Here is a 24,718-nt window from a genome sequence, read left to right on the forward strand (position 1 = left end):
TCTCAGTCTTGCCACATATTTCCAGCTTTCTGTACCTTTGTACATGCTCTTCCTTCTGCCAAATATGACTTACCCTTTTCTCCACTTGAACACTCTCAAGTGTTTTTTAAGACCCATTTTTATTTTATGTATGTATGTATGTATGTATGTATGTAATTTATTTTTTAAGACTCATTTTAAACATTACATTCTCTCTGAAACCTCACTGACCTCTCCCTGGTGAAGCACTTTACCCCTTGAGTCTGAACATCCTAAACATGTATTTTATTGTATCATAATTCTTCATTTCTGTATTTGTCTTCTGTACTTGAAATGAGCCATTGCTACACAGTACCTAGCAGGGTACTGTTTGTACTATAGTTGCTTAAAAAGTGTTGCTGAATGATTGAATGCTGTAACCTGTATTGATTTCCCCATTGTCTCAACTCCAAGAGCTCTTAGAGCTTACATCATTCATTTTGCTCAGTTACCTCAGATTATTCTTCTACTGTTTCAAGTGCATTCCAGCAAGATTACATACAGATGTCTTGATCAAGACTTAACTTTTCCAGGGGCACCTGGGTGGCTCAGTGGTTGAGCTTCTGCCTTTGGCTCAGGTAGTAATCCCAGGGTCCTGGAATTGAATCCCGCATCCAACACCCCCTGGGGGGCCTGTTTCTCCCTCCGCCTATGTCTCTGCTTCTCTTTGTGTCCCTCATGAATACATAAATAATATATTAAAAAAAAGACTAAACGTTTCCAGACTCAGTGTCCTCACCTATAGAATAGAGGATAATAACAGCACCTCAATCATAGTGTGAAATGAAGTATTGCATGGGAGTGTTTAGCATAATGCCTGGCACATAGAATGAACTCAAGGTGGGGAAAACATTTCGTACACTGTTACATCCTACATTTCCATCATTTTCCCCCAGCAGTCTCAGAGAGCTGAAGATCATATGAGAACACATGCATGAAACCATGTTGTAATGCACTTTGCAAACATTTACCCTTATTTTCACTATGTCCTAACTAGGTTAGAAGTCTGTTTCAGCCTTCACCGCTTAGGTCCAAGTCCTCGGCAAGATGCACAAAGCCTCATCCAGCTCAGTTTATCTTTTATGGCCACCTATCACCTCTCAGCACCCCTCACAGGGTCCTGACATAGTCAGTGCTCCATGTAGAGTCAAAGATAGCGACAGCTCCAGAATTACCAAGGCCTCTAGCTGCAGGTGAAGCCTTCTGCATTCTTTCTGCTGTTCTGTTGCTGTTTGTCCTGCACCCGTGCAAACAAACCGATTTAAACCCTTGGCCCGTTCACTCCTGACATTTTGGGGATGCTGTATAATTAGATCAGGCTTAGCTGGCTTTGGGTAGGCCCCCTTTTGCCTTTGGCATGCACAACAGGGAGCCAGCTTCAGCCAGCGTCCTTACTTTTTTTCTCTAGAGACATAAGTTATATTTACTTGACTCTTCCACTGTAGAACGCCTCAACAGGGGCTTGATGTGGGTCCTTTCTCACATTCCGGCGATTTGTATGTATCATTAAAGATGTGACTTCTGCATTTAGCATACAAGACGTGGTAATCAACAGATAGGGGGAGAAAAATAAAGGACGAGGCTTTTAAAACAGTGTGTGGAGGGAGGCCTGGGGGGCTCAGCGGTTGAGCGCCTACCTTGGGCTCAGGGCGTGACCCCGGGGTCACGGGATCGAGTCCCACATCAGGCTCCTGCAAAGAACCTGCTTCCCCCTCTGCCTGTGTCTCTGCCTCTCTCTCTCTCTGGATCTCATGGATAAATAAATAAAAAATAAGCATATTTATTTTTATTTTTACTTATAAAATAAATAAATTTTTATTTATATTTATAAAATAAAATAAAAAGACACTATGCAAAAAAAATACAGTGTATGGAAACAGGTATGGTGTGAAGCAGCTCGCAAGGAAAGCGCACAATAATGATAAGACGGGGCCGCTGATGGAGAGAGGGAGCCGCGTACAAGGATCCCGGGAGCTGCACCAGCAAGCGCTCCTAAAACCCGTAGGCGTCCCCCCCACCCGGACCCAGTTTGCGGGCCTGCAGGGGACGAGCGAGGCCGGCCGGGCAAAGGCAGGTGAGCGCTCGCAGGTGCGCGAGGCGAGCTCCGCAGCCGGGCTTCCCCGGCGCCGCGGGCGGGGGCGGGGGCGGGGGCGGGGGCGGGCTCCCGGGGCTCGCGCTCCGCGGGGTCCCTGCGCCCGCACCGGCCCCACACGGCCGAGCCCGCGGCGCCCGGGGGAAGGAGTTTCCGGCGGACCCGGCGCCGCTTCCGGTCCCTCTCGCCGCGCCGCCTCCGCTGCCTGGTCCCGGACGCCGCTCGCCGGGGACCCGCTCCCCGGCCGCCGCAGCTCCGCCCCCCGCCCCCCTCCCCGCGGCGGCCATGCAGTCCCGGCTCCTGCTCCTCGGCGCGCCCGGCGGCCCCGGCGGCCCGGCGGCGCGGCGCGTGCGGCTGCTCCTGCGGCAGGTGGTGCGGGGCAGGCCCGGCGGCGCCGGGCGGGCGGAGGTCCGACTGCTGCAGGCCGGGGCGGGGGCCGACACAGGTAACCCCGCGACGCCCCGCGCTCCTCCGCACCCCTCCCCCTGCTGCTGGGCTTCGGGAGGAGCGCCGCGCGGGAAGCGCGGGAAGCGCGGGAAGCCGGGACCCCGAGGCTCGCGTCCGCCTCTCGCGGCCGGTGCTGTGTGACGCGGGGCCGCGCGCCTGCGCTCTCCGGGCCTCCTCCTGCAGCCCGGGGGTGACCCGGGGTAGTGCGCTCCCCTCCCCCGCCGCGGCCGCCGTACCCCCCGATGCCGGTTTGGGGTGAAGGCAGCCCGCAGCCCTCGGGAATTGTTGAGACCCGGGCTTGACCTTGCCCTCCGAGTGTCGGCGGCCTGGGGGCCGGGCTGCGTCCTCTGCCCGCCGGGGCTAGTGGCGGCTCGGCAGGTGCACCCCTTCTCGCCCAGGATCCGCCCCATCGTTACAGTGTTTTAAATGTATAACACAAGCCTTTCTGAATTTTCCAGGGGGCTTTCCTTTCTCACAGCGCTCACATCTTGTTAGAGCTGAAAGTCACAACTTAGTTTTATGTGTTTTTTTATTTTTAAAGATTTTATTTATTTATTTGAGAGAGAGAGAGAGAAAGAGAAAGAGAGAGGCAGAGGGAGAAGCAGGCTCCATGCAGGGAGCCCGACGTGGGACTCGATCCCGGGCCTCCAGGGTCACATCCTGGGCTGCAGGCAGGTGCTCAACTGCTGAGCCACTCAGGTGCCCCACAACTTAATTTTAAGACTCATGAGTGCACAGTTGAGTACCTGAGACTCAGGTACTCAGAAGAGAAAAAGTGTCTTGGAGGCGATCACACCCCTAACTAGTGACAGCTTTAGAATCATTGCTCTGATTTCTAAGCTCAGCTTTTTGGTGTTTGTTTTGCTTTTTGTGTGTGTGTGTGTGTGTGTGTGTGTGTGTGTGGTTGGTTGGTTTGTTTGCATCCACCAGAGCTGGTTTTAGGAATCTTGTTTTTGTTTGATTTGGTTTGGTTTTATGTCGGAGTCAGCATTTGTGCTGTTTAAGGAGAGGGATGTGTGTTGTGGCTCTTGAATGGCAAGGTGATTGGAAGCAATATTTTGCCAGTGTCATTGTTGCTTAGAATAATGGAGGTTTTTACTAGGAAGTTGCAGGTTTCCTTGTTTGTCTTCCAACCCCACCCCAATCATTTTCCTTGTGGTGAAGTTTAGGTCCCATACATTCCATTCATTCATTCATTCATTCATTCATTGAACAAATGTTTTTTTTTTCTTTTTCCTGTGTAGAGTTGTGATTTCAAGTTTTGCCTCTTTACCACTTATTTTGACTCTAGGGTGTTTGTTTGATAGAGGTTTTTGTTTGTTGCTTCTTTGTCTTAGAAAGCAGAGAGGACAAGGGTAGAAGTGCAGCATAATCTATAACTTGGGCTTTGGAGTTAAACAAATGAGTTGGAGTCCATTTTTGCACCGTCTGGATATGGAGACTTGAGGGTGGGTGGCTTACTTTTGTGTCCTAGTTTTCTTAACTGTAAAATGAGGGTAAGGAGAGTATATTTGATAGGATTGTTGTGAGGATTTGATTCATATAATTCCTGCCACATATTAATGTTCAATAAAAGTTAACTTCTTTATGATTCTTAGTATATTCATTTTCAGCTACAAGAGTTATTCCGTTTCCTTGGCTTTAGGTGAAATGAAACCAGTCACTTTAGGTCTAGAATTGTTAGAACTAGTTGAGTAGGCATATGGAAAAAAGTTGATTCATACAAACTTAAAAAATTATGTTCAGCAAATCAAAGTGCAGGGTTTGCTTCAAATGTGAGACTCATGAACACATTACAGACAACATATTAACTAACTTCTTAGACTCAGTCACTGACCTTGGCAGGATCAGACCACAGGGAGTAAATTGTGCTACACCTACTTGCCTTGCTGTTGCAAAGTTGAAGGAAGGAGGACTGGATCAGTGCCATTGGATCCTCACCAGAGATGTGGGCTCTATTAAAAAAAAAAATTGAGAGCCAGGTAAACAGGAGGCAGGCTCTTGGCTATCCGAGGACATGAATGTTGGCCATCAAGGTTGGAATGTCTCATTTTGAACCAGAGGTCATACACAGATAAAATAAAACCACAAATAGCACTATGCTGTAATCAGTTACAGTTTAGGTTGGGGAGATGCTCCCAGCTGCATAGACACATGTGACCAGTAACTCACCTGTCTGTGTCAGTAACTCATTTCTCTGTGTAATTGACCTTGCTTGCTAGCAGTTTGGAAAAAGAGCTACAAGGTACAGAAACAATAGATTCACATCGTATACTGTTCTTGTCTCCTGGAATGTATGTATGTCTTACTTATCTTTATATTCCTTTTGGTGCCTGTCACCGTTTTGTACATAATGAGCACTCAGTGACTCATAATGCTAAAATTCATACAGAGAAGGAGCAGAAGAGGCTGGAATGCCTTGTGGGTCTTCAAGATAGGAGCTTTACAAAGCCTGGTAAGCAGATGGAAGAGGGGGTCTTTTATGTTAAAAAAAAAAAAATCCCCAAACCCACTGCTTTTTATCCTTTGCTATTGGATAGTTCAAGTGTCCACAATTTATAAATTTTTAATGCCTCTTTACACTTCAGTTAGTATTTTCTTTTAGTTTTAGGAACAAAGAGGCTTACATCCTTGTAAGCTACTGTAAAAAGTTTTCAATAAAGATTATTGGTGTTCTCATGGATGGAGCCAAATAGGTTGGTTCAGTAGGATTCTGACATTAAATAGGTTTAGATATACCATGGAGCAAGATCAAGTGATAAACTTGGAAACGTACCTGTATAAATCCACCATAATATGTTTAGTGCTGTCATTTAACAACATTGTTATTAAAAGGATTCACTGTCTTATCTTTATGACTTTGTGTATGAAATAAATTTGTTTAAAGAAATATTTATTATATAACAAATGAGCCACAGGGATGAAAAATACAGTTAAAGAATATACTCAGTAACATTATGATAATTTTTTTGTGTGATGCATGATAACTGTACTTTATATGCTAAGCATTACATAATGTATATAATTGTTGACTCCTTATGTTGGACTAATATACTATTATATGTCTGCTGTACCTAAAAATTTTTTTTGATTAAGAAATAACAACAGATACAAAGCTTGTGATAACACACACCAACAATTCATAATGAAAATAAAAACTCTTCAGAAATAAAGGATATTTCCTACAATTGATGAAGGCATGGTAGGAATCAGCACCTTCTTTCATCTTTCAAGGTGAGAACTTGAAGTCCTGCTCTGTGATGGGAAAGTTCCAAGTTATGTTTCTTTCATTTAATTGGAGGTACCAAACAATTCAATGAAGCAAAAAAAAAAAAAAAGTGGTACACGCTAAAATGGTTAATACTAATATTGTATTGCTCTGAGATTACACAGTCGTGTGCATAAAAATGAAAACTTAAAAAAAAAAGAAAACATAATATAAAGATTTATTACCAGAGCTTTTCAGATTTACTGATACATGACTAATATTGACAAGTCATTTGCATCAGACTTCTGGCTCATACAGATGAATGAGGTGAATGTCTCCCCATTCCTTGAGTTTATACTCCTGGGACCGATTTTGTACTTCTGCCCTCCAGAACTGTAAGAGATAAAATTTATGTTGTTTGAAGATACCAAGTTTGTGGTCATTTGTGACAGCACCAATTGGAAGCTCATTCATCCACTTAAATCTTTTTTGATTTCTTTAGCACAATTTTTCTTTCTTCTGCTTTTTAAATGTGGTTGAATAGGGACACCTGGGTGGCTCAGGGGTTGAGCGTCTGTCTACCTTTGGCTTAGGGTGTGATCTTAGTCAGTCCCGGGATCCAGTCTTGCATCGGGCTCCCTGTGAGGAGCCTGCTTTTTCCCTCTATGTTTCTGCCTCATGAATAAATAAATAAAATATTTTTTTAAAAAAGAAAAATATTTAAAAATACTTTTCATAGAAGAAATTTTTGTTCATCGTAGAAAAGTGAAATATAAATCCCCTAAGGACTAATTCTCCCATGCAAAGTCATAATTGTCAACTTTTTATTGTTAATATTATTAGACATTCAAAAATGCATATAATATTTGTACAAATACACATTTCTTTTTTTAAAAGTGGGATAATGTATATTTTATTATTCTCACTCATTATTGTGAGCATATTGGCAGTGATAAATATTGCCATACATGATTATTTTAGGTGGATATTAAGCTCTTATATTTATCCATATAATTTATTGTACCAGTTTCCCATTCTTGGACATTCAGGTTGTCTATTTTTATTTTTATTTTTTCTAAGTAATCTCTACACCCAGTGTGGGCTTGAACTCACAATCCTGAGATGAAGAGTCAGATGCTCTACTGACTGAGCCAGTCAGATGCTACAGGTTGTCTATTTTTTAAATATATAAAAAGTGCAATAGATATCCATCCAGAAATCATTTTTTTTTTTGTGATTTTAAGATTTTATTCTTGGGCTACAATAGAATTAATGACTCTGGTGAGGGGAAATAGAGAACTCTTGCTTCAACTGAGAAATGCAGTGTGAAGGGAAAAACTATACTATGGTTCAAGTCTTAGCTCAGTGTTTACTAGGTATTGAACTTTGGGGAAATTATTAACTACTTTGAACCTGGAGCAGGCTATTTTGACTCTGAGGGCATTGTGACCCTTCTATGATAAGCATTTAGCAGTAAAATCCCCCAGCAATTGTAACCTAATAAATCGTTGGGAAGACCTGTGGTAGGAACATGAAGATTAATCTGGAAATTGCGAATAAATTTGGTTTTCTCTTGGGTCTAAGTTTTGTACTGAAAAAAAAAAAAAAAAAGGTACACTAAATCAGTGATTCTTAACCAAGAGTTATTCCCTTCCCTCAGGGGAAAATGTGCATAGAAAAATATGGTTCACATAGTTGAGAGGTCCAGTGGTTGCAGGCTAGATGTGGGATGTTCAAACATCCTTAGGGATTGGGTTCTCTCTGCCTTTCCCCACTGTTCCCCCACTTTCCACTCTCCATTTGTTGGATTTACTTTTTGCTGTATTGGTCTCAACATCTGCCAGGATTTCTTCAAATGGTAGCAATGAGAGCCATACTGACAGCCCTAGGTTTTGATTGTCCTTACATTTCACACTGTTAGAAGAAGAGAGAATATCTTTTCCTGTGAGCTCTGACAAAAATCCTTGTGAGAACAATTATTGTCCAACCTTGGGTCATGTGCCCATCTCTAAACCAATCATTGTGGCCAGATGGTGGAATGTTCTGTCAAGGGTTGGGCAGGATACTTACTTCTGGAGATTTTGGTGCAGGGGTAAAAGGTGGGATGAGTGGTACTCTACCTGAACCAAATGGGATGAGCTTCCCCACTAAAGTGAGGAATTCTTTTGTCCAACGGGAAAATAATATTGAGCAGGTAAAACAAAATAGCTGTCTGCTAAACATCACGTACATAATATCCAAAGGGGTTTGTACAAGAATAAGTATTATTTAAAAGATACTATTAATTATTGTTTGAATATAGAAATTATTTTCCTACGAATCTTTGGGAAATTCCTTTAAATTAGGAGCATTGCAAGTGAAAAAAGCAAGCCTTATTACTCTAAATGAGCCTTAAATTTAACTTTATTTGGAAGATTTTATCTTTTGGATTCTTTTCAGGGCTTTTCATTTTCAAGTCCAACTTTCCATGCCTGAATAGAGTATCTATCAGTTTATTGGTAGCAGTATCTGTGTGATAGTTTGTGCTATACAGAGACTTAGGTTAATCTGAGTTATGCGTGCTTGTTTTTTTGCATTATTTGTAATAATGTAATTAAATGTTAAGCAGCATATTCTATAAGTCTCTACTGGTTAATTCCTTCTAGTTATTCTAACAGTTTCCATAATGAATATCTTATATTATTAACTAAAATCTTTAAAAAAAATTATTGCACTTAACCAAAATAGTATATTTGAGGAAAGGTATACGTTACTTTCTTCTGCCAAAGTTATGTTACCTATTGTGTTATGATCAGTATCTCCATTCCCCTATGGATTAATACTCACTACTTCATTTAAATGAATGCTCTTTGTGAGCATTTTAGAAGAGAGATTGTTACCAAAGAATGCAGAAAATCAGTGAAACAGGGCTTAAAACAGTACCCAATTAAGAAAACAGGATTTAATTAAAAGATATAATCTTTCATTTATTCATTTATCAAACATTTATGGAATACCTACTTGGTTTACTATATTACTTTTTGCACTGTGAGTACAAAGATCATTAAAACCTAGGCCCTGCCCACAGAATTTTTAGACCGAACAGTGCTCTTCAAACATTTTTCTCACTTATCTCCTAAAAGGACTTAGCAAACATGTATCCCTTTGTATATTTTGAAGTTGATATCTAGAAATTTTCCTGACAAGGATAGATAGTTGCAGAGTATGGTGTTTTGCAGTATGTTGTAAATATTGACATTTAAAACAAAGATTGTTAACAAGTCAAAGTATATCTTTTAATTGGAATCAGAATATCCTAGTAATTTGTTAGCTACTAGCTCTGTTTTGAAAAATAGATAAAAAGAGAAAAAATCAGAAAGTTTGCATTTTTTATCTCCTTGAATTTGTATTTCAATTACACTTACTCATAATTTTATCTTAATATTTTTTCTTGAAATGTTTTGTCTTTATCATATTTTTCTGCAACAAAAATATCTAATGTTCAAACATATCATTACAATTAAAGCACAGTTCAAAAGAATATAAATATGTTTCAAATTTCTAAAAAACCTAAAATTTTGTGGAAACAGACCTATTAATAACATGAGTGGTGCTTTCCCCCAGTTAAATATTAATTAGTCTAATTAATAGTCCCTAACTGAATATTATTATTACTGCATGTAAATAATTTTGATATACCAATATCACTTAGTTCTTTTTAGACTTTTTAGGTCTGAGCCAAATCAAAATGTTGATTTTCAAAAATGTTATTTTATTTGACAACTTAATTATAGCCTTTTCAGTTTTGTTCATAGCAAAGAATTGGATGCCACTTGACTTGTAAGTAGAGTCACTGACCTAGCCACTAGAATCACTCCTGCCTCGGTTTCTGGGAGGATCAGTAGAACGCCTTTACCAAAATTTATCAAATGGCTATGGTTATTTCCGCACAAAGAGGCTGCTTGTTTAGTCTAATCAGAAAGAGTTGATAAAATTAAAACCCTTCATTCAGCGTACCTTTGCCAATACAGTATTTTTTTTGAGAAAATGCTTTTATCACCTGTTTAATTTTTCATCAAATTTTAGTTGTTTTTTTTTTAAATTTTAGTTTTCATAATTAAAGTAATCTGTAACTATCAATTCAATCAGCTAAATTAGACTTTATGACAGAAAAAAAGTATTTTTCCTTTCAATTCGAATGAATGTTAATATATATTTTAGAGAATGTTTTAAAAGCCACTGAAAGGGGATCCCTGGGTGGCGCAGCGGTTTGGCGCCTGCCTTTGGCCCAGGGCGCGATCCTGGAGACCTGGGTTCGAATCCCACGTCGGGCTCCTGGTACATGGAGCCTGCTTCTCCCTCTGCCTGTGTCTCTGCCTCTCTCTCTCTCTCTCTCTCTATCATAAATAAATAAAAATTAAAAAAAATTAAAAAAAAAAGCCACTGAAAGATGAATTACGGGCCACATTTTATAGGCTTGATTACTAAATACATTAAAGATAAGAATAAAGGAGTCTAGTGGTTACATATTTAAATTACCTGTTTCATGATATATGGTAATGCAATTTTGTTCTTTAATAATTTATAATAAATAATGTAACAGCAGTTAAAATAAGTTATTTGTGTAATGAGGACTATGGTAGAAGGCATGATATTATCTGTTAAATGTGTAATGAACTTTGTATGTGGGCTTTAGAGAACAATTAAAGTCATGTATAAACATCAGAAATAAATTCATCAGTTTGTTTAGACTCCTGATCAAACTTATGACATTGTACTTAGTGAAATGAAAACTCACTGGTTCAGAAGCTAGTACAGAACATTTTCATAGTAAGAAAAAAGAACCGTTTTGTAAGATGAGGAATGAGTATAGTTGTAATGAATATTTCATGGTAACATTTGAGAATAAATTTTTAACTGCCTTTTTGGAAGATAAACATCCAACCTGAAAGAAACATTTAAAAGCTCTTTCTGTGGTTTTTATCTAGTGTACTGTGAAAATTTTGGTAGTATTGAAAACTATTTCAGTTACATTAAAATGGATCAGCATCAATCATATGTACTGCTTCAGATGTTCAGAGGTGCCTTTGTGTGTGTATGTGTGTGTGTGTGAACAGTATGTTCTCAAGAGAAGTATTGAGAAAAGCTGAAAAAACACCTTACCTTTAATATGTGAAGAGCCAGTTTTTGAAGCTTTCTTTGCTTTGTACTCAGAGCTCTCCCAGCTTGGATTATTTGACAATATTAACTCTCACGTCTCTGCTCTGCAATGTACTCTATTTGACACAGGCCAAGATAGTCCAGTCATTTCTAAAGCTGTTCTTCACTTTCAGTAGGAATATATAAGACATGGAAAAGTATTCCTAGGCAGGTGTGTGTTGATTTGAATAGTCTTTAAAAAGAGACTTTTCCCAAACCATAATGTTCTATGCCTCATTTGTTTAGCCCACTGGAGCAATGCACCGTCCACCATGGTAAGATAGATGGGAGGCTCCTGAAAAGGCCTGTGGGAATGGAGAACCTGTAGGGCCCATTCTCAGTTCAGTGTTAGGGAAGAACACATGGAAGTGAGGATCTGAAAAACTGATCTCCTTAAGACTGCCATGCTCTGTACCCTTAGAAAATATGCACTCTACAGACAATTATTGTAGAAGAACAATAGTTGATAATTCTAATACAGTGTGAGAAACATGAACCAGGTACTATGCTAGCAGAAAGACAGGAGTGGGACTCTTGATGGAGGTGGAGAGTGTGCAGAAGGAAAAGATAGGGTAAGTTCAGTGAGGAGATAAGGATATTTGAAGAGTAGTTGTCTGAAGGAAAAGGGGTGTGAAAGAGGGATAGGCCTTTCAGGCCATGGAATAAAGCATCAGTCACTGAGATGGGAATAAAAGAGGTAGAGTTGGTTGAGGCTGGTTGGAGAACACACAACAGAAAATCTAGAGTTCTGTTTTTCTCATGCTAAAGTTGAGGTAATATGTAAGTAATGTGTCCAGTAGCCTACTGATCGGTATGGAACTCAGGAGAGAGATCTGAACCAAAGGAGACATTTAAGACTTTAGTTGTACAGAGGTCAAAGTTGGGCTATTGGCATAGATTAGGTGATTCAGGAAAAGCATAGCATGGTAACAAAAGGTGGCCAAGAATACCAACATTGAGGCTGGAAAGGCAAATGTCATTTTCCTCTTTGCCTACAGCAGATATGACTAATTGATCACTACCTTATTTCTTAACAAATCTGATTTCCATCGTGATTGCTTCTTTAGATTTTTTAGATGCCTTTTGCTTGATTTGCAAATGTTTAAAGACTTTCCAGTTATCTTTTTGTTATTGATTTCCAGTTAATTCCATTTTGATCAGAAAACATACTTTGTATGATTTCAGTCCTTTGACATTTTTAAAGATTTGCTTTGTGGTCCAGCCTAAGATCTAGTTGGTGAATGTTTCATGTGTATTTAAAAAAAAATGCATTCTGTCCTCATTGGGTGTAGTGTTGAGTAAAGGTCATTTATATTGAGTGTTTAATAGTGTTTTCAGATCTTCCTTATTCTGTTTTCTTTTTTTAAGATTTTATTTATTTATTCATGAGAGACACACAGAGAGAAAGGCAGAGACACAGGCAGAGGGAGAAGCAGGCTCCATGCAGGGAGCCCGACGTGGGACTCGATCCCGGGTCTCCAACTGCTGAGCTACCCAGGCTGCCCCCTTATTCTGTTTTCTTTTTTTAAAATCATGAGAATTTTTTTTTTAAGATTTTATTTATTTATTCATGATAGTCACAGAGAGAGAGAGAGAGAGAGGCAGAGACACAGGCAGAGGGAGAAGCAGGCTCCATGCAGGGAGCCCGACGTGGGATTCAATCCTGGGTCTCCAGGATCGCGCCCTGGGCCAAAGGCAGGCGCTAAACCACTGTGCCACCCAGGGATCCCTTATTCTGTTTTCTAATTAATCTTAGCCAAAGGCTGAGAAATCATTATTCTTACTTTTGTATCTTTCTATTTCTTTTTCTCATTCTTCCATCAGTTACTGAGATATAGTAAAATACTCAAGTATGATGATGGATTTACATAGTTCTACTTTTAGTTCTGTCAATTTTTTGTTTCATGTTTAATCTCCCCTCTTCTACGTTGCCACGTCACCACTGTAGATTTGCTGTGTTCCTGCACAAAAGGTCACAGCTCCTTTTAGGAAGCTTTCTAAGTACTCTCACTCTCTCTGTTTGCTTTCTCTCCCCTTCTGCTTCCACTAGGCCCCTTCAGGGAGAGGGGTGGGAATAGCTTTCTGTTGTTACTAGCCCAGGATACTTGCACTATCTTTGTTGGTTTTCTTAAACACTGTCCCACTTTCACAAATTCTTTTATTATACTTTTATTATACTCTCTTTTATTCTTTTATTATACTCTCCTTAGTTACTCAGTTTGAATGTAGCATCCGCTTTTGCTGGGGCCCTGATCAATAAATGGATATGTTTAGGAAAAACATTTCAGTTAGTAGGAAAACCCAGTGCAAAAGCCTGAAATGAGTATGCGTCTGACATGTTCAAGGAATAGTGTGGAGACCAGTGTGGCTAGAGTAGAGTAAGCTGGGAGGACACTAGCAGGAGAGGAGGTTAGAGAGGAAATGGGGGAGCCAGAGCAGAACAGCATTTTGGGCCATTGCAAAGATGAGGATGGAGTGAGAACTTGTACTACTTGACTGTTTTGTTTTTTTTTGACTTTTATTTTATTATGATCACTGTGTCTGCTCTGTTGAGAATAAACTGCAGGGGGGATCCCTGGGTGGCGCAGCGGTTTGGCGCCTGCCTTTGGCCCAGGGCGCGATCCTGGAGACCCTGGATCGAATCCCACGTCGGGCTCCCGGTGCATGGAGCCTGCTTCTCCCTCTGCCTATGTCTCTGCCTCTCTCTCTCTCTCTCTCTCTCTCTCTCTCTCTCTGTGTGTGTGACTATCATAAATAAATAAAAATTAAAAAAAAAGAATAAACTGCAGGGTGCAAGAGTTGTGACAGGAGAACTGTCAGTAGGTGAGAGTTAATGCTTTTCAAGTGAGAAAATTAGTGTAAGTAGTAATAAACCCCTAACTGGCTTGGGTCAACATTATGCTGGTAGAGAATATGGTGAGAAGTGGAGTAAGTGGGATTTTCTGAGGAGGCAAGAGAGAAAAGTTAAGAATGGCTGCAAGATTCCTGATCTGAGCCCCTGGAGGAATTAAGTTGCCATTAGCAGAACTGGGGAATATTGTGGATATCGCACATTTTGGTGGAAATATCAGAAGCACAGTTTTGAATATGTTAGGTTTAGCATCTACTAGGCATCTCAGTGTCTGTTGCTTTCCCTGTATAGAGTTCTGTGGTGTGGGCCAGGGATATAAATTTGGGAGCCAGTAATACACTGGTCGCACTAAAAGGCGTAAGACTGGAAGAGCTCATCAAGGAGATGTGGTAGGTGGAATAGAAAAGTGACTTAGAAAAGACCAAGTTGAGGAGAAGAGGAAGAGCAAGCAAGGAAGATTAGGAGTCATGGTGAGGTAGGAAGGAAACAGGAGAGGGGGCTGAGAGAGGGAGAAAGAGGTGGAATCCTTGATGGTGTAAGTCTTGAAAGGAGGCAGGGCCGGCCCCCACCTTACCCTGGAAATCAGAGGGTCAGCACTTTCTCCTGCCTGCCCCCAGCAGCAGGGCTGGGAACCAAGGCTCGGCCAGTTAAATGCCCTGCCCAGGACTTTGAGGCACCAGGGAACTATGCAGAGTTCTCCACAGTTTACCTGAGGGCAGTGTCCTTATTAGAAGATGCATCTGAAGACTAGACTACAGATGAAGGATCCTGATTTCTGGAACTTAAAATAGTCCTTTCCCAACTTTTCTACAGGTCTGAAAAATATCAAAAGGAAAATGGGGGAAAAAGTCCTCTGGTCATGGTGGCCCAGGTGCGGATCCAGGGGTGCCAGGGGCAGTGTCTCAGTGAACTTATCCTGGGGTGTGACTTTGTGTGACTGCTGTTTGTCCACTGCCTTCCCTCCATGCTGTGGACTAGTTATTTGCCTGGGTCTCTTCAGTGACCCACAGGTCCTGAAGCTCCCTCCCGTAACTGCTGCAACAGAAACTGCAGTGACTTTTACTAGGCTAACTTGAGATGGGGTTTCTGCTACAGCAGTTATAGGAAATAACTCACGGGAACCACAGGTTACTTGGAGTTAAGATTAAATGAAGTAACACAGGGCAGCCTGGGTGGCTCAGCGGTTTAGCGCTGCCTTCAGTCCAGGGCGTGATTCTGGAGACCCACGTCGGGCTCCTTGCATGGAGCCTGCTTCTCCCTCTGCCTGTGTCTCTGCCTCTCTCTGTCTGTGTCTCTCATGAATAAATAAAATCTTTAAAAAAAATAAATGAAGTAACATAAATGACATGTCTATAACAATATTTGCCAAATAGCCAGTATTCATTAAGTATTAGTTGAAATCTAGACTAATTCGGAGGAAAAGTCTGATTTACACTCTAAATATACACGTTTTCTGTATTAGAAAGTATATCTGTGTTTTACATGATGTTTCCTCTCAACTTACCACATAGCTGTAGTATATTTCTTCATCTATAAAATATTTTTTTTCCTTTTTTTTTTTTTTTTTTTTACATGGAGTTACAGATTTCTTCATTTGTAAAGCCTCTGTTTCACATAGTTATTCTGGGAATGTATAAAGTACTTAGAAGATGGTAATCATTCAACAAATCTTGGCTGCTTTTGTTATTATTACAGTGATTTAAGGCCTTAGTCTCTGGGATACCTAACTAGCTCACAGATGGCAATGCTGAAAGTTGTATTTTGCACAACTACTTTTTCTTTTTAAAAATTTTTATTTATTTATTACTTATTTGAGAGAGAGTGAGCGAGCACACAAACAGGGAGCAGTAGAGGGAGAGGGAGATGCAGGCTCCTCTGAGCAGAGAACTTGATGTGAGGCTCGATCCCAGGACCCAGGGATCATGTCTTGAGCCGAAGGTAGACACTTGACTGACTGAGCCATCGAAGTGCCCTGCACAGCTACTTTCTCTAAGTGTCATTGAGCCTTTTACAAATGAAGTTCCAGGTGCAGATGGGATCAGTATGTCTATTTTGCTCTTGGAGAGAGCAAACCAGGGATTGTTTTGGTTTTAGTCCTGCACTTTAGAAGATCAACCAAACAGTAATGTTATGAAACAAAATCAGAACCATGTAGAAGTGAGAACTTTTGCCTGTTTTGCTTGTTTCATGTAGGAATTCTTGGCATATAGGCTGGAGCTTTCCTAGAAATAAGTTGGATTACATTGCTGGAAAACTTCAAGTTGTATAGAGTTGAATTAAGAACCTATAAGGATATAAAAAGGTTGTAAATTGTGTTAAAGATGTCACCTTATGGGTGCTTTGGATGATCTTAAACAAAATACATCCTTCTGTGTTGCTGTTGACTTTACTAGTATTGCTATTAATGAGAAAATAAGGCCAGTTGATAAAATTCTATTGTACTTTGCCTTTTTTTTGCTGATGTAGCATTTAAAATGTGAATTTCACCAATGCTTCATTTTTCCATTATATAATCTATACTTTGGATACAAGTTTGAGGACGTAGTGGTTAATGTAGACACGTATGTCCACGGGGCCAAACACAGGTGTGTGGTACATTTCTATAATAGTTGGGGTGGTCATGGTTGGGAAAGGCATAGTGGGTGGTTTTCTTGTCTCTTGTAATGGTGTGTTTCCTTATTATCTTTTTAGGTGAAACAGTTAATATTGGAGATGTATCCTACAAGTTGAAAACTCCTAAGAGCCCAGAACTCGTGCCACAGAACTACAGTAAGAAATAGTCATTTATTTATGAATGAATAACTTTTAACTTTTCATTATGGGAATTTTCAGCATATGCAAAACTAGAAATAACAGTATAAACATGATGTACTTGGAATTCAGTTTTAACATTTATCGATATATGCCAGTCTTCTTTTAAATGACCCCTATTTTTCCTTCTGGAGTATTTAAAACCTATCCCAGACATCCTTTCACTTCACCCTCAAATATTTCAGTGACGCATTTATTTTTTCATGTACTACTCTTTCTTTTTTTAAGTTGGGATAAAATGTCCACATAATAAAATGCACAGATCTTACGTATTCATTTTAGTTAATTTGGTAATTTTATAAACTTATATAACCACCGATTACTTTTATCACCTGAATATTCTTTTGTGCTCCTTCCCCTCTGGTCTGCTCTGGAAGCCAGTGTTCTTTTTTTCTACCATGATGGATTAGCTTTGCCTGTTCTTTAGTTTTATATATAGTATAAAGCTTTTCTGTGTGTGTATTTGGTTTCTTTCCAACAAGATAATGATTTTGGAATTCATCCATGTTCCCGGGTTTATCGATTTGTTTTTAATTGCTGAGTAGTATTCTATTGTATAAATATACCACAATTTGTTTATCTGTTCTGTTGATAGACATTTGGAGGGTTTCCATTTTTAGACTGTTATGAATAAGGTGCTATGAACATTCCTGTACAAGTATTGTAGTCATAACTTTTCATTTCTCTTGAATAAATAACTAGGAGTTGAATTGATGTGTCATAGGATGGATGGCTGTTTAACTTTTAAGACACTGCCAAACAATTCTCCAAGGTAGTTATGCTATTTTACCCTTTGACCAACAGTGATGTTCTATATCCTTGCCAACACTAGAATTTCCAGTCTTTTTGAGCTTATTCATTCTACTAGGTGTGAAATAGTAACTTACCATGCCTTTGTTTTACAACAGCTTTATTGAGATATAATTGATTTATGTAAAACTTACCTTTTTAAAAAGTTTACCTTTTTTTTTGTTTGTTTTGTTTATAAAGATTTTATTTATTTACTCATGAGAGACACAGAGAGAGAGAGGCAGAGACAGAGGCAGAGGGAGAAGCAGGCTCCATGCAGGGAGCCCGACATGGGACTTGATCCCGGGTCTCCAGGATCACTCCCTGGACCGAAGGTGACACCAAACCTCTGAGCCACCCGGGCTTCCCCAATATTTACCTTTTTAAAGTGTACAACTCAGTAGTTTTTAATATATTCACAGAGTTGTGCAGCCATGCCCCTATCTAACTTCAGAACATTTTCATCACACCCCAAAGAAACCTTGTACCAATTAACAGTCACTCCTTGTTTTGTCCTCTGACAGCTGTAAGCTGCCCTCCCCCCCCCCCCCCCCCAGCCTTTGGCAATCACTAATATATTTTCTGTTTCTGTAGATTGCCTACCCTGAATATTTCATATACATGAGATCATACAATATATGTGGCCTTTGCATCAGCTTTTTTCATTTATCATAGTGTTTCCAAGGTTCATCCGTGTCATAGCACCTATCAGTATGGGATTCCTCTTATGGCTTAATAATATTCTCTAGTATGGTTCTACTGCTTTTTGCTTATCTCTTCATCAGTTGATGGACATTTGGTTAATTTCTACTTTTGGGTTGTTACAGATGGTACTGTTATGAACATTCATAGAAGTTTTTGGACAGGCATATGTTTTGGATATGCACCTAGGAGTAGAATTGCTAGGTCAGATGGTAACTCTATGTTTAACATTTTGAGGAATTATCAAACTGTTCTCCACAGAGGCTGCCCCATTTTACATTCCCACTCACAATGTCTGAGGGTTCTAATTTCTCCATATCTTCACCAACACTTACTATTGCCTTTTTATCATAGCCATCTTCATCAGTATGGGGTGGTAGCTCGTTGTGATATGCATCTCCATAATGACTTGCAGTCACTTGTTTGCTCAAAATCATATCTTCTTTTCTCAGAATTCCTTAAATGACTCCTCCTACCTTGGAAACCAAGGTCACTCCTTACTTTTCACGATTTATTCTCAGCCTCATCTCCTGTTACTCTCCTTCCTTTTTTCTAGTCATTGGACACAAAGTAGATAATTGTTCACTCTTCAGATTCTTCCACTAGACTATGTTCTCCTTGAGGGAAATCTCTCACTTTCATCTAACATAAGTTTCCAATGACTCTACCTCCCTAATGACTCTGCTGTCTGTCCCCTCCCACTCTGTCTCACTTTTCTTTTACTATATTTTTTTGAGTTATTTTCTTAGAGGCCACTCTAAGGATTACAATTAACAGTTTAGCTTGAAACAAACTTGTTCCTATTAATAATAACTTAATTTCAATTGTGTACAAAAAGCTTTGCTCTAATATAGCTCTCTTTCCTTCTACTTCCCTTTTTGGTGTTATTGTCATATGAAATATATCTTTATACATTAAAGTCTTTCATCACAATTTTCTAATTATCACTACCTGAAGTTATCTTTTAAATCAGGAGAAGGGAAGAATTACAAATAGCAATATGTTTATCCTGTCTTTTTGTTTGTTGTTTATCCTGTCTTTATATTTACATGTGTAGTGACCTTTACTAGCATTCTTTGTGTCTTTGAGTACATTTGGGTTGCTGTCTAGTGTGCTTTCATTTAAGCTTGAAGGATGGACTCCTTTTAGTATTTCTTGTAGGATAGATCTTGTAGGATAGATTAATTTTCTCAATTTTGGTTATCTGGAAATTTCTTTTTTTTTTTTTTTTTAATTTTTTAAATTTATTTATGATAGTCACACAGAGAGAGAGAGAGAGAGAGGCAGAGACACAGGCAGAGGGAGAAGCAGGCTCCATGCACCGAGAGCCCGATGTGGGACTCGATCCTGGGTCTCCAGGATCATGCCCTGGGCCAAAGGCAGGCGCTAACCCGCTGCGCCACCCAGGGATCCCATATCTGGAAATTTCTTAACTTTACCTTTTTTGTTTGATGAATTCTTGGCAGATAGGTTCCCCCCCTCCCCCCAGCACTTTGAATATGTCATCTTACTGCCTCTGACCTCTATAGTTTGTTTGTTTGTTTGTTTGTTTCTTTCTTTTTTAAGATTTTATTTATTTATTCATGAGAGACACACAGAGAGAAGCAGGCATGGGGACTCGATCCCGGGTCTCTAGGATCACGCCCTGAGCCGAAGGGAGGCGCTCAACCACTGAGCCACCCAGGCATCCCTATAATATCTATTTCTTTATTGATATTTTCCAGTGAGATATTATTATACTCTAAGTTTTTAGATTTGGTTTGTTTGGGTTCTTAGAACATATTTATAGAAGCAAATTTAAGGTGTTTTTTACTAAGTTCCCTGTCTGACTTATTCAAAAATAGTTTTATCGATAGCTGCTTCTTTTCTCTGCCTGCTATATTTTACTATTTCTTTGTGTTTCTTCCTATTTTTTTTGAGTAGACTTATTAAATAGTATAATCTGACAACTCTGGACATCAGCTTCCCCCGCCTGCCTCGGGCTTGGTTTCTCTCTGCTTGTTCATTTAATGACTTATACAGATTTACAGATTGTTTTTCTGAAGCCTATACTCTGTCACATGCAACCACTGGTTTCTGCTCAGTTAGCTTACTGGCCAGCCAGTGATGGGACAGAGATTTCTTAAATGCCTCAAACACATCTGTTCTCCCAGTCTTTGACCAGGGCCTGAGTGTGCATGTTGGGCATGATTTCCATGAAGCTCCAGAGGCAACTTTTAAGTATGTCTTCCTGCTTGTGCAAAGCTTCAGTGTCAACCAGAGGTGAGCCATGAGGCCCTTCTCATAACTTTCCCAAACATGTGCATGGCCTTCTAGATTCCTAGACATACACTGTGATGTTTCAAGCCTTCCTTTGGATATCTTATTCCCTTTTTTTTTTCCTTTTAAGTTGTTTTGTTTGTGTGTTGTTCATCCTTTTGTTAGCCTCAACTGGTTTGGGTGCCTCAGGCAGCTGTGATGTTAAACAATTGTTGATTTTTTTTTTTTTTTACAAACACCCTGGGTAGTGTTGTTTGCACACTGAGCTTTGAGCTCTGAGTGGATCAAATGAAGTCAAATTCTAAAAAAGGAGCTTTTCAGGGAGCTGTTAGAGAAGTCAAGTAGGGATAGTTTTCTACGGGAAGGACTGTTAGGAAGCTGCAACCCTGTTCTGTCCCATTCAGTGGTTGCCAGGCTGCTGGTTTTCCCCAGCGTTGTGGGTGGTTGGTTTTCAAAGATTTCCACAAAGCTGGGGAGGGAGATCAGGGGAAGTTAAAAGACCATGGCACTTACTGTTCATATTAAGGTTCACCCATTTTTCCTGGATAAATGCTTGTCAGATTGTTGAAAGTCTCTTGTTAATTTCTAGATTTCTGAAACAATTGATTTTTGACAATTTTTACTAGTATTGCCATTGCCTTTGTGGAGGAGTGGATTTTCAGAAGTCTAGTAGTGCACGTCCTCTCATTATGGTTTTAATTTGCCTGTCCTGATGAGTAATGAGGTCAAAGATATTTTCCTGTGCTTATTTGTTATTTGTGTATCTTTCGTGTTATATCTGTTAAATATTTTGCTTATTTAAAAAACAGTTTGCCTTTTTATTGTTGATTTGTAGAAGTTTTTCATAGACCCTAGACACAGAGAGTAGCATATATATGCTTTGTCATATATATGTATTATGAATACTTTTTTTCAGTCTCTGGCTTGCCTAATCATTTTCTCAGTGGTATCTTTTAGTTGGCAGAAGTTTTGGTTACATAGTTTATCTTTTATTATGATTAGTGTTTATTATGTCTTAGAAATCTTTGCCTATCTCAAAGTTGTGAAGATAGTCTGTTTTTTTCTTAAGAACTTTCTAGTTCTGGGACTCCTGGGTGGCTTAGGGGTTGAGTGTCTGCCTTTGGCTCAGTGCCCGTCTCCCAGTCACCCCCACCTCCCGCCCACCTCCCCTTGCACCACCCCTAGTTCGTTTCCCAGAGTTAGGAGTCTTTCATGTTCTGTCTCCCTTTCTGATATTTCCCACTAATTTTTTTCTCCTTTCCCCTTTATTCCCTTTCACTATTTTTTATATTCCCCGTATGAATGAGACCATATAATGTTTGTCCTTCTCTGATTGACTTGCTTCACTCAGCATAATACCCTCCAGTTCCATCCACGTTGACGCAAATGGTGGGTATTTGTTGTTTCTAATGGCTGAGGAATATTCCATTGTATACATAGACCACAGCTGCTTTATCCATTCATCTGTCGATGGACACCGAGGCTCCTTCCACAGTTTGGCTATTGTGGACATTGCTGCTAGAAACATCGGGGTGCAGGTGTCCTGGCGTTTCACTGCATCTGTATCTTTGGGGTAAATCCCCAGCAGTGCAATTGCTGGGTCGTAGGGCAGGTCTATTTTTAACTCTTTGAGGACCCTCCACACAGTTTTCCAGAGTGGCTGCACAGGTCACATTCCCACCAACAGTGCAAGAGAGTTCCCCTTTCTCCACATCCTCTCCAACATGTGTTGTTTCCTGCCTTTCTAAACTACTTTAGCTCTGCCTCACAAATGATGATTTAAGTTTTCATTATTATTCCATTCAAGATATTTCTAAAAATCACAAATTTTTTCTTCGGTCAGGGGTTATTTAGAGGTATGTTTGCTTCATTTTCAGTATTTGGTTTGTTTTTCTTTATCTTACAGTTACTGATTTCTAATTTAATACTATTATGTTCAGAGTATCTAATTTAATACTATTATGGTCAGAGAACATACTTTGTAGAGTTAGTTCTTTGAAATTGGAATTACTGAGACTTAACAATCAGCATATGGACTTTCTTGGTGAGTGTTTCATGTAAACTTTGAAAAAATTAGTGTTCTGCTGATATTGGGTATCGTAGTCTATAAATATTAATTAGGTCAGTGTTGACAGTATTGTTCAAGTCATTTATGTTTTTATTGATTTTATCTACCTCTTCCATCAACTGCTGATAAAGTGGTGTTAGAACTTCTATAATGATTGTAGATTTGTCTGTTTTTCCCTTTATTAATTTTTATTTTGTATATCTCAAACCTCTCTAATAGGTATGGACACATTTATAATTGTTATATCTTCTTTATAAATGGTCCATTTTATTATTATGCAATGCTATCTTTGTCTGGTAACAGTTTTTTTCTTAAAGTTAATTTTGTCTGATAATAATGTAAGCCACACCATCTTTCTTGTGCTAAGTGTTTGTATGGTATGGTCTTTTTCATTCTTTTACTTTCAGCTAGTCTGTGCCTTTATATTTCAAGTGTGTCTTATGAGCAGCTTATTTATCCATTCTGACAAGCTCTTTCTTTGAAATAGAATGTTCACCCTATTTATATTTAATATAATTATTGATGTAGATGTGTTTAAGTCAACCATCTTAATGGTATTTTGCTCTTTCTCCTGTTTATATTTTTATATACATCCCTTCTTCTCTTCAGGGATAATATATTCCATTTTGTCTCTTCCATTAGCTATCTAGTTACACCTCTTTTTCCAGTATAGTTCAGTCCAATGAAACTTTCTGAAGTGATGGATATATTCTATATTTGTGTTGTCCACTATAGCAGGCACTAGCCACATGTGGTTATTAACCATTCAAAATGTGAACAGTGCAGTTAAGGAAACTAATTTTAGATTTTATTTAATTTTAATTAATTTAAACTTGAATTTAAATAGCAACACATGACTAGTCAGTACTCTATTGAAGAGTGATGCTTTAGGGATCATAATATACATCTTGAACTTATCATAGTCTACTTTCAAATAAAGATATATTTTAGGAACAATGGTAACATTTCAACACTATACTTTCCTATACCTCTCATAACCTTGGTAGTCTTGCTATCATATATTTTAATTTTGCATATGCTAAGAACACCACAATATTGTTATTTTTTATTTTAGGCAACCAATGGAATTTTAAATTTAATATATATGTATAAAATAGAGGTTATTTTTAAAGTTTTTAATATTTACCCATATTTTAATATTCTATGTTGCTTTTCATTTCTTCCTGCAGTCAGACATCCATCTGAAAGCATTTCCTTTCAGCCAGAATAGTGTTTTTTTTAGCGCTTCTTTTTAGTAGGCTTGTGATAGGAATTCTCTCATCTGTTGTCTTTTTCTTTTCTTTTCTTTTCTTTTTTTTTTTTAAAGATTTTACTCATTTATTTTGAGAGAGAGAGAGATTGGGAGCATGAGCATGAGCAGGGGGAGGGGTGGAGGAAAAGAGAGAAAATCTTAAACAGATCACCCACTGAGTGCAGAGCCAGATGCAGGGCTCAATCTAAAGACCCGAGATCATGACCTGAGCTGAAATCAAGAGTCAGTTGCTTAACCCCCTGAACCCCCAGGCACTCCTCTTTTTTTTTTTTTTTTTTTTAAAGTAAGCTCTACACCCAAGGTGGAACTCAAACTCACAACCCTGAGATCAAGAGTTGCATGCTCTACCGACTGAATCAGCCAGGTGCCCTTCATCTGTTGTTCATCTTAACATGTGTTTTTATTTTGCTTTCATTTTCAAAGGAATTCCCCCCCCCCCCCCAACACACTGGATATAGAATGCCAAGTTTTTGTTTTGTTTTGGGTTTTGTTTCCTTTTTTGTGCTTTAAAGAAACCATTTTATTATGTTCTGGTTTCTATTGTTTCCAATAAAAAGTCAGCTGTCATTTTTGTTGTACTAATAGTTGTAATTTGCCCTTTTTCTCTATCTGCATTTAAATTTTTCTTTTTAGTTTTTCTTTTTTTAACTAGAAGTTTGGCTTTGGTGTACCTCGGTGTGTTCTTTGAATTTATCTTCTTTGCATTTCTCTGAGCAACTTGAGTCTCTGGGTTAATAAGTTTAATCGGTTTTGGAAAATTCTTGACCATAATTAAGTTGATTGATTTTCTTTTCAGCTTTGTACAGTCTTGTGTTCATCCCACCTGTTGATTCGTTCATTTCTGCTAGTATATTTTTCATTTCTACATTCATTCAGTTTTTCTTTATATTTTCCATCTCTCATACTTGAATACATTCGTGTTGTCCTCCTTTTGCATGTGATATTTTAACATTTTTCATGGTCTAATAATTCCAGCATATAGGCCATTTTTAGAACTGCTTTTATTGATTTTTGAATATAGA

At 39.1% G+C, this 24,718-nt stretch overlaps 1 protein-coding gene across 2 annotated transcripts in view; it reads left to right on the top strand.

Moving 5' to 3' along the window:
* Window positions 1–2,292: 2,292 nt before the first annotated feature.
* Window positions 2,293–24,718, top strand: part of VWA8 (von Willebrand factor A domain containing 8) — a 354,557-nt gene continuing 332,131 nt past the window's right edge. The window contains exons 1-2 of one of the 2 annotated variants that reach the window (XM_035704343.2): window positions 2,293–2,555; window positions 16,486–16,563. In XM_035704343.2, coding sequence (XP_035560236.1) covers window positions 2,396–2,555; window positions 16,486–16,563 — 238 coding nt within the window. In that variant the 5' untranslated portion in view covers window positions 2,293–2,395. The remainder of the gene's footprint in view (window positions 2,556–16,485; window positions 16,564–24,718) is intronic. The other variant, XM_049099336.1, reaches the window with a different exon arrangement.

This window comes from Canis lupus, chromosome 22 (genome assembly GCF_003254725.2).
Source record: "Canis lupus dingo isolate Sandy chromosome 22, ASM325472v2, whole genome shotgun sequence".
NCBI classification, from domain to species: Eukaryota; Metazoa; Chordata; class Mammalia; order Carnivora; family Canidae; genus Canis; species Canis lupus.